Genomic DNA, 10,799 nt, shown 5'->3' with positions numbered 1-10,799 from the left:
CTTGATCAGCAACGTGGTATCAAAAATCGTAAGGTGTAAACGCCCGATAAAGACATTTTTTATCTGTGACTAAATTGTCTATGGCTGTCAAATTTGACACAAATATTTTGATTGTGACATCAAAAAAATACGATTTCACTTGCAAATGCGCTGAATTTCTAATAATTCCGGCTCTGGATTTGTAGTTAAAAAATTCTTTACAATAATTACGTGCTGGCCGATTCAAACACACAGCGAATTGCATTTATCTACACTAATTAAGACATTAGTGTATTTTTTGTGTTTTACACGCGGTTTAAAACATTTTGTGTTTATTTTTGTATTTTTATTTACCAGTGATCATTGTTAATACTCTACAAACGTAGCACATGAATCTTTATAGCTCTTGGTGTTAAATAACCAGCTGTTATATGAAATATCATTGAATAATTTGTTGGTGTGGAATTCCTGAAAATTACAAAATGAATAACAATTTCCTGTCCTCACGAGCTATGATGGGTGCAGCTATAGTGGGCCTGGTGGGAGCAGCCGGGGTCTTCATTTACGAACAGATATATGCAGAGAAACGGAGAGCCATGCTAGGTTAGTCTCACATCATTACTTATTGTTTTTGTAAAGATTATTACCTGATACAGGCATATTATACCTTAAAAACTTAAATTCGATTACTGTTCAAGCATATTATGTATTAATTTACATCAAGTTGAACTCTGCAGTTCAAAGAAATTGAGTTCATCACTTCCGAGGCAAGACATTGTTTAAGAATTAATATATTTACATTAATATTACTATTTCTCAATTCTACTCTTATTCAATGTTAAATATCCATGTCCAATACTAAATTTAACCAGTTAAGATGTTTGGAAAACCATCCTATTTCTAAATACATACATAGAATAGTTTGCATCTTGTATTATGTATTAGATTACATAATAAACAATATCTAATGACATTGATCATGTTTACAATAAACTAGTACTGTTATTAGGTTTATAAATGTTAATTACGTATATTATTATTCCTATTGTCATGTTAATAATTTATTTTTCTGAATAGAATATACGTTAATATACATTGTAGCTACAAAGTCCATTTCGTTTGAAAATTAATATTGTACCTAACGTCAGCCAACTATATTAATTTGTAGTGGTTGTCATATAACAAGCTGTGATGGACAATTTCTTTATTTATTTTGCACTGGATAATTTACATATTGATGGGACTGATGACATAAGGGAACAGCTGGTAACAACTGGTTTGACCTAGCCCAGGACAGACTAAAGTGGAGCATGATGGAGGAGGCTTTTGCCCATAAAGGGTGCCACAAACAACTAGCAAAACACAAATATTTTTAATTTATTTATTTATTGTAGCCAAAACTATGTTTTGTGGAAATAAAAACTTATTATTGATGATTTATTTTATAAAAAAAACTGAGTTCAAAGAAATTCTTTCACGAAAGACATTTCTTATTTAAACTAAAAGTCCATAAATAATGTTCTAAAAGTGCATTATTATTATTTATATTCAATATTTCCACATAAATTGCATTCCTTGGTCACTCAGCTGTGAAATCTGTTTTTTAAGTTAGGTATTTGCTATTTCTGACTAATGAGAATAGATATAACTTACTGTGTATTATTAGTGATGTTTTTCGCACTAGTAAGTAATACATATTTGTAGGTGTTAGTGGTTTGTTTAGCGCCGCCGCCGCCAAAATTCGAGGCAGTGGCCTAAAAGATACTGAATAAAGATTTTTTTTTTTACTTACTGTACCGTAACTAGTTATACATACTAGATCGTTTCATCCACGAAGACGCGTCCCACTAATTTTTGGTCTCGGTCGCGCGGGGTGCGGGGAGTTTGATCCGAGCAATCCGAGCGACATTATTGTAGTGTGCGTGTGCACTCATGAATCATTTAGCGTGTACCGATAACACTCAAACATTAGCGGAAGAATTGTGGGGCGCGTCTTCGGGGATGAAACGGTCAATACTATGTTGATTGTTTATAATTGAACTCTGAAAATTACTTTCACACTTTTTCAGTGCGAGAAGTGGCACGACTGGACAAACAAGTGACGTCGATGAGGTCAGAACTAGAGGCGCTCAGGGAGCTTCAGAAAGAAACGTGAGGCAATCTATACTAATCTACATATTATATAAAAGCAAAAGGTTACTGACTGACTTACTCATCACGAAATCTCAGAAACTACAACTGCTAGTCTCAAATTTTGCATGGGGATTCCTTTTAGAACGTACCTAGGCGCTCACTACTAAGACGGGATTTTGCAAAACTCAAATCCTAGTAGGCTGCTAGTAATATTATAAAGCTGAAGAGTTTGTTTGCTTCAACGCGCTAATCTCACGAACGTAGAACGTAGTGCTCCAATTTGAAAAATATTTTTGTGTTAGATAGCCCATTTATCGAGGAAGGCTTTAGGTTATTTTATAATTATAACATCACCCTACAGCCAATAGGGGCGGAGCAGTAAAGAAAAATGTTGCAAGAAGCGGAAACATTATTCAAACAATTTCACGCGTATGAAGTCGCGGGTACAGCTAGTTGGCGATAATTTGACTTCGTGGCGCTCATCTTAAGCCGGCAAGAGTCAGTTTTTTTTCATTGAAATCGCAATAACTTATTTATCTAGGGTCGCGCATGGGCGCATTGCACGTTGACCCATTGGGATCTTTTGTGCTTCCAGATAGTTTTTAAGTTCACATGTATAAACTCATGCTGTTTGTTTCCTTAATAAAGAAAAATAAAATAAAATAGTGAATCAAGTGCTTGGGTGAGAGGGACTTATAATCTTCTGGATCTTCCAGGAGACCCATCCTAATTCTAGCTATAGTCTGGTCTGTGAGCACGTAGAATTTTGTCCTCTGTCGCATGTTGCTGTCGCGCAGACTCACTGCGGGCGCCCGTCGCACAGTCGCGACAGCAATATAATTATGCGCGAGCGATAAGGATGGGTAGCTTGGGGTCATTGGACAAAACTCTACGTGCTCACAGACCGGGCTTTAGTCGCATCGCAATAACTTACAATCTCTCCTCACTCTTCTCCAGTCAGCTTCGGCGAGCGAAGCAGAGAGAGAAGCAGAAGCGCGACCGAGCGGAGCGTGCCGCGCGCGCGGCCGGCGATGCGACCGACGCTGCGGAGCGCAGCTACGCTTCTGACTCCGAGTATTTCACTGATTACCAGTCCGTCATGGGTGAGCTACCAACCAATGCTATGCTTAACTGGTCTAGGTGAGCTACCTAAGTCTGCGAGCTAAGTAGTCAGTTTCATCGTGAGAAGCTAAAGCGACAGCTACTCGTCAGCCTATCAATCCGTGATGGGTGAGCTACCAACCAATATTATGCTTTAATGATCTGTCGTTTCAGCCAAATGACGTCCACTGCTGGACCTAAGTAATTTAGCGAAGTAGTCTAGGTGAGCTACCTATGTAGTCTAGGTGAGCTACCTATGTAGTCTAGGTGAGCTAGCCAAGTAGTCAGCTTCGGCGAGCGAAGCAAAAGCGCGACCGAGCGGAACCTGCCGCGCGCGTGGCTGGCGACGCGACCGACACTGCGGAACGCAGCTACGCTTCTGACTCCGAGTACTTCACCGATTACCAGTCCGTCATGGATGAGCTACCAACCAATATGATGCTTAAATGGTCTATACGAGCTACCTGAGTAATTTAGCGAAGTAGTCTAGGTGAGCTACCTATGTAGTCTAGGTGAGCTAAGTACCTAGTAGTCTAGTTGAGTTAGCCAAGCAGTCAGCTTCGTCGAGCCAAACAGTCAGCTACGTCGAGCCAAACAGTCAGCTTCGGCGAGCGAAGCAGAGAGAGAAGCAGAAGCGCGACCGAGCGGAGCGTGCCGCGCGCGCGGCCGGCGACGCGACCGACGCTGCGGAGCGCAGCTACGCTTCTGACTCCGAGTACTTTACTGACTACCAGTCCGTCATGGGTGAGCTAACTTAAATAGTCTAGACGAGCTACCTAATTTGTCTCGGTGAACTACCTAGTAGAGCTACCTAAGTAGTCTAGGTGAGCTACTAGTTGTTTAGGTGAGCTACCAGTTGTCTAGGAGAGCTACCTAGTAATTTAGATGAGCGAGCCAAGCAGTCGGCTTCGGCGAGCGAAGCAGAGAGAAGCAGAAGCGCGCCCGACGCTGCGGAGCGCAGCTACGCTTCTGACTCCGAGTATTTCACCGACTACCAGTCTGTGATGGGTGAGCTACTGAACTGCACTATACTTAGTCTAGTAGACGAGCTACCTAAGTAATCTAGGTGAGCTACCTAAGTCCACGAGCTAAGTAGTCAGTTTCATCGAGAGAAGCTAAAGCGACAGCTATGCGTCAGACTCCGAAACTACCAGTCCGTGATGGGTGAGCTACCAACCAATATAATGCGTAAATGATCTAGACCTAAGTAATTTAGCGAAGTAGTCTAGGTGAGCTACCTATGTAGTCTAGGTGAGTTAAGTATACCTAGTAGTCTAGGTGAGTTAGCCAAGTAGTCAGCTTCTGACTCTCGAAGCAGAGAGAGAGAAGCAGAAGCGCGACCGACGCTTCGGAGCGCAGCTACGCTTCTGACTCTGAGTATTTCACTGACTACCAGTTCGTGATGGGTGAGCTACTAACGAATACTGTTCAAATACTCTAGAGCAGGGTTTCTCAAACTTCTGGCACCACGTACCCCTGTTAAAATTTCCAGGTGACAGCGTACCCCTAACTCATTAATTGCCTCCCCCCCCCCCCCCCCCCCAAGGAAATAATAAAATTGACTATTGAAGAAAATAAGGTTTTTATTTGAAATAAAAGGTAAGAAACATAGTGCCAAAAGAAATGTATTTTTAATATTAATGTGATGGATGTGCTTGTTTCTTGTTGCAAAGGGATTCAATTGTAGGTGTAATTTTGGTCAATTTTAACCTTAATTCTGACTCGGCATCAAGTCGATTTCTGTACTTAGTTTTTATCATGACCAGGTGTGAAAATCCACTCTCACATAAGTATGTTGTAGCAAAGGGTAAAAGGAAATTCACCGCTTTGCGTGAGAGTTCGCAATACTCTGACTGTCTAGCTGCCCAAAAATCTATCAAAGGCAACGTTTTGAAATCAGCTTGAAGAGTTTCATCCGCGGACATTTCTATTAATGACTCCTGTTGCTTGATAGTCAAACTAGATATTATGCTCTCGTTCGTAACCGCAAACGGGTTACGAATCCAGCCATCTTGAGCATTATCAATATCCGGAAAATACCTTTTCAGTTCGTCGGAGAGCTGAGAAAGATGCAGAACGATTTCAGCCTTCGTTTCGGAATCCACGGATAAGGCGTTCGTTGTGATAAATTCATGCAAAAGAGGAAAACATTCAAAGATATTTGATCTCAAGCAGGTTTTCCAAAATTCTATTTTTTTTATAAGTGCGTTTATTTTGTCGTGCACAGTGAATACAGTGCACGTGGATCCTTGCATAGAAGCATTCGTCTCATTGAGACAAGAAAAAATGTCAGCTAAATAAGTTACTCTTTCAAGCCATGTTTCATCTTCAAATCGGAATTTAAGGTTGAAGTCACTGTCTTTCAAAAATATATAGATTTCGTGACGAAGTTCAACAAACCGAGCTAATATCTTGCCTTTTGATAACCAGCGAACTTCACAGTGTAGCAATAGTGAAACATGTTCACTACCCATGTCTCGGCATAATAATGCGAAAAGTCTTGAATTTAGCGGTCGCGCTTTTATGTAATTGATTATTTTGACGACCTCTGAAAGCGCTGTTTTTAAATCATCAGGTATTTTCTTGCTCGCCAATGCTTCTCTGTGCAACGCACAATGCACACTTTTGACTTCAGGAGCGAGATTTTTAATCCTGGATATTAGTCCAGATATCCTTCCTGTCATGGCCTTTGCACCGTCAGTGGATATGCCAACGCACTTTGTCCAATCAATGCCATGTTTTTCAATAAAATCATGAATAGTGTTAAAAATATCTTCTCCTTTCGTAGTAGACTCCAAGGTCTTACAAAATAAAAAATCTTCTTCACATTTATTTTTATACACATATCTAATAAACCCAAGTAAATTCGGTAATCCACTAATATCTGTTGATTCATCAACTTGAATCGCGTAATAATTATTTTGTAATCGTTGCGCGAGTTGATGTTCAACATCATGTGCCATTTCATGAATGCGACGTGCAACTGTATCATTTGAAAGTGGTATTTTATCCAACAATTTCGAAAATTTATCTCCCAATACACAACTGACCATATCTTTAGCTGCTGGTAAAATCAACTCTTCAGCAATATTGTATGGCTTGCCAGTCTTTGCAATTTTATATGCCACAAGGAAAGACGCACGTAAATATTCAGAGTTAGTAGCCAAAACGGTTTTCATAGTCTTTTTCGAAGAATCCAACTCTTTCTTTTTTCGAACAAAAAAATCTATAGGTTTGTCTACATACTGCGGATGTTTTGTTTCCAAATGTCTTCGCAGCAATGATGGCTTCATCACGCTATTTGCGAGAACTTCTGAACATATTACACACTGTGGCTCTGGGTACTGAGATTCTTCTTTGCACGTAAATCCAATTTTCAGATAATCTTCGTCATATTTCCTTTTTTTTGTCGATGATGTTGTGTTTTCTTGTTCTCTCGATGTCGCAGGATTTTCGTTTAAAACTGAACTTTCAGCAGAAGTAGACGCAGTTGGAGTAAATGTACTTTGTGCAGGTTGCGAACTGGATGTATTACTTGGACATTTTCTGCGTAATGACCCAGTTTTTAACCACTCATTCATTTTGAAAACTAGCTAACCGCGTGAATGTATTGAAAGTACTTTGTTTTTATTTTACTGTCAACGAAAAAAGCGCATATGCTCACACATTAAAGTAAAACAAATGAATCAAAAACGGAGTACAGTGTAAGTACTCGTAAACGGCGGGGGAGGGCGGCGGGGCGCGCGAGTCGCGCGAGAGCGAGCGAGCTACGAATTCAGTCAGTCGCGCGCGCGCCGCTATGCATGTCGGTCATGCGCGCCTTCCAGTTATAGAGCCGCCATTACGTAAATGTTGTCGCGTACCCCTTGCCCTCGAATGGCGTACCCCTAGGGGTACGCGTACCCCTGTTTGAGAAACCCTGCTCTAGAGGAGCTACCTTAGGGGCCATCCATAAAGTACGTCACACGAATTTCATGATTTTTTGAGCCCCCCCCCCGTCCTTGTCACAGGTGGTCACATTTCTGAGACCCCCCCTCCCTAGTGTGACGTCACATGTTTTGCAATTTTACATCAAAAAATTATTAAAATAAAACAGCAGTTCCGAAATTAGTTTTATTTCCATTTAAATTAAGTATTTTTTTTATGAAATCAACATTATATCAAATATTTGAAACAATTGAAATGTGATGTCACGAAACTTAAGACCCCTCCCACCCCTTGTCACACCATGTCACACTTTGTCGACCCCCTCCCCCCCACTTTACGTGTGACGTACTTTATGGATGACCCCTTAGTAGTCTAGGTGAGTGAGCTAAATCGCGAGCTAAATAGGTAGTCAGTTTCGTCGAGTGACGCAGAGCGAGAAGCTAAAGCGACAGCTACGCGTGAAAGTCGAGATTACTAATCCGTGATGGGTGAGCTACCAACATCATCATCATCATTTCAACGTCCACTGCTGAACATAGGCCTCCTCCAATGATTTCCACTGAGATACCCTATTTTATTAACCAGTAATAAGTGAGCTACCTATTCTATGCTTAAATGGTCTAGACGAGCTACCTAAGTTGTCTAGGTGAGCTAGCTAAGTATTCTAGGTGAGCTACCAGTTGCCTAGGTGAGCTAGGCTCCTTAGTCAATAATCCAGATGAGCTACCTAATTAGTCTAGGTGAGCTAGCTAAGTGAGCGGCAGTCTACAAAAGGCGCCAAATGGATTAATGTGGGCGTTTTGTAAAAAAAAAAACATTTTATTCATATAGCAGGAAACAATTATTATTTTCATGAAAATGACTTATATCTCATTTGGAAAGCAGTACAGCCGCTGCATTTTGAACCTCATCCCATTGTCTTAAGGCTTAAACTTGCTTGTCATCATTATTAATAATCAATCACTTTCAGGCACAGACCACGAGATGGACAGCGAAGAGTTCTACGACGTGCACACCGATGACGATGATGACGACACTCTGCGGGAGTCTATAAGGAACGGACACGTCACCAACGCGCTTGACGAGGTAACTACCATACTAGCTTGTACTAAAGTCCGGTCACCGAGCACATAATTTCGTACAATGACCCCAAGCTACCCATCCTTATCGCTCGCGCGTAATTATATTGCTGTCGCGCTCGCACACTCACTGCGGCCGCTCGGGTAGATTAGGGTCATTGTACGAAATTCTATCTGCTCGGCTACCGGACTTTAGTTATTATCATTATGATTACTTTCAGCTTCGCCCGCGTAATATTGACACAAAATCAACACCTCTGCCTTGGTTTTTAAGATATTTCATCATCATCATCTCAGCCAATAGACGTCCACTGCTGAACATAGGCTTCCCCCAATGCTTTCCATGTTACCCGGTTGGTAGCGACCTGCGTCCAGCGCTTTCCTGTTACCTTTATAATGTCATCGGTCCACCTTGTGGGTGGACGTCCCTCGCTGCGTTTTCAAAATATTCTTTGAAACTTGAAAGAATGCATTTCCTCAAGTGGGAATGAGGGTTTTCGCTAATGAAAGATCCGCTGGATGGCGGGACGTGGATGTAGGGTCTCACTGCTGCGTGATTGGTGGATTTTGACATCTGTCAATGTCATGTCAAAAAACCAATCATGCAGCATTTGGACCTCGCGTCTACGTATTGCCATCTGGCGGATTTTTCATTCGCGAAAACCCTCATTGAATCGGCAAACCAAAGGGAGTTTCAATACCCACTTGAGGCATTCGACTTTTTCAAGATTTTTTTACTTTTTGAGAAATTGGAACTGTCATTCATTAAACTCCCAAAAAAAAAATGAAACGGAAGTTAAGTTATTAGCCATATGGACCTATTGGATTATGGATTCAATACTACACAATATTATTTTTTACGGTATTTGTATCGTTTTCCCCAGGACCCGTCAGACAAGGCTGACGACCAAAAATCAACGCAAAAGAACAGTACATAGCTACAGCAGATATCAAGGTATGATATTTTTATTTTTAACATAATCATTTCAATAAAATATATTTACCACTTAATTAGTATACTTATTACAATGTATCATGATGAAATAAAATAAAATAAATAAAATAAAAATGACCAAAATAGAAAAAACTTTATTGTTAAAGTCAGTTTATTAATTAAAAAATTTAATGTTAAGATTTTCTGATCTTCAAGCTGCTCTTTGATAAAAAAAGACATTTCCTATTTCATTATCTTCAATTTTATTTTTGATATGAAAAGTAGTCTATACCAAATTCGTGTTTTAGGCATATAAAGGTTTTGTTGTAGTATGAATTAATATACACAACTAATTACATTTTAGTGGTTCTAAATATACCTTTCTTCTTTTCAGAATCGTAGTGTCAAGTAAATGGGTATGGGGATAGACCACCGTAGCTGTATATAGGTATTTGACGAAAGCGACTGTCGCTTAATGTAGATTGTTATATAACGGGAGGACGTCGCACACTTATCAACCCGGAAACGGATCGTAACCGTATCAACTCGAGGCGGTCAGTATTTGTATGAAACTCCATACCGCAACGCACACTTATCCGCACCGTAACGTAAACGCCTCGCCTCGCGGTTGACACCTTGTGTTGATCCCTTTCCGAGTTGATAAGTCTGCTATGACCTTAACGGGAAATATTGATATGAAATACATTCCTCTGAATCAAAGTTTTGTTGTAAACAAACATGATTGTATTTTGTACTGAAATGACATTTAAAATGATTGGCACTTACAAATACAGGTTTAGGCTGGGTTTCACAATGTTACTTTAACTTTGACAAACGTCAAAAATCTGTCAAACTTACAAAAAACACCGGTTATCGTTAAAGTTACGGTCAAAGTAGGTGGTGCAAATCAGCCTTCTTATTTCTGTCACTGGTAATAATAAAAAAGAAATAAATAAAATAAACCGACTGTTTACGAAAATTGACTTAAAATTTTCAAGCTGAATAATTTTGATATAATCATTGTCACTCTCACTATTAAGACGAATCTAAGCCTGTACACCTAAGATGCGCACCACTATAAGCTTTATATCGATCTAACCTGATAAGTCCATACTTTTGTCGTCTAAAATTTATCGATATGATTTTATCATGGCGCGAAATTAAAATCCATCAAGTCGTTTAGGCTACAGAGCGTCCCAAAGAAATATACATGCATACACTCGAAAAAACAGAAATCCTGGCGCAGTCAGGTAAAAAGACGCTGATCTAAAGATATGACAATTTATAGGCACTGACGAAATCATATTTTGAAAAAAACCTTCTTAGCCTAGGCGCAGACCACGGACTTTTAGTTGGCCGATAGGTTGGCCCGATTCTAATTTGTATGAAGAAACGGCCGATACCAAATCGGTGTAATGTGCGCACTTTCATACATCTCTATACTGATTAACAGATCCAACTATCGGCCAACTAAAAATCGGTGGTCTGCGAATAGGCTTAAAGTTAGCTTACTGTGCTGTCAATATTAGGTCATTTAGTCCACTGCAGGAGCATGACCCTCTAATTTACAAGGCAAATGGAGGATTTGGCCTACACTCCCCACCCAGGCCAGACGGTGCCTTAGTACAGGGCGTAGTGTGAGTTTA

The 10,799-nt window shown here is 40.2% G+C and overlaps 1 protein-coding gene across 1 annotated transcript; it reads left to right on the top strand.

The window, feature by feature from the left end:
* Window positions 1-111: 111 nt before the first annotated feature.
* LOC135085753 (uncharacterized) lies at window positions 112-10,600 on the top strand. The gene is made up of 6 exons (XM_063980553.1): window positions 112-582; window positions 2,049-2,130; window positions 3,070-3,215; window positions 8,111-8,226; window positions 9,104-9,174; window positions 9,548-10,600. Exons 1-5 carry the CDS (start codon window positions 462-464, stop codon window positions 9,155-9,157), a joined length of 519 nt encoding a protein of 172 aa, XP_063836623.1. The 5' UTR covers window positions 112-461; the 3' UTR covers window positions 9,158-9,174; window positions 9,548-10,600.
* The last annotated feature ends 199 nt before the right edge of the window (window positions 10,601-10,799 follow it).

The sequence above is a fragment of the Ostrinia nubilalis genome, chromosome 29, assembly GCF_963855985.1.
Source record: "Ostrinia nubilalis chromosome 29, ilOstNubi1.1, whole genome shotgun sequence".
NCBI lineage: Eukaryota > Metazoa > Arthropoda > Insecta > Lepidoptera > Crambidae > Ostrinia > Ostrinia nubilalis.
This window is presented reverse-complemented; position numbering and strand designations above follow the sequence as displayed.

Coding starts and splice junctions, on each gene's coding strand:
- LOC135085753 (XM_063980553.1), top strand. CDS start 462: ATGAATAACAATTTCCTGTCCTCACGAGCTATGATGGGTGCAGCTATA. Junction 583..2,048: donor GAAACGGAGAGCCATGCTAG/GTTAGTCTCACA, acceptor ACACTTTTTCAG/TGCGAGAAGTGGCACGACTG. Junction 2,131..3,069: donor AGGGAGCTTCAGAAAGAAAC/GTGAGGCAATCT, acceptor ACTCTTCTCCAG/TCAGCTTCGGCGAGCGAAGC.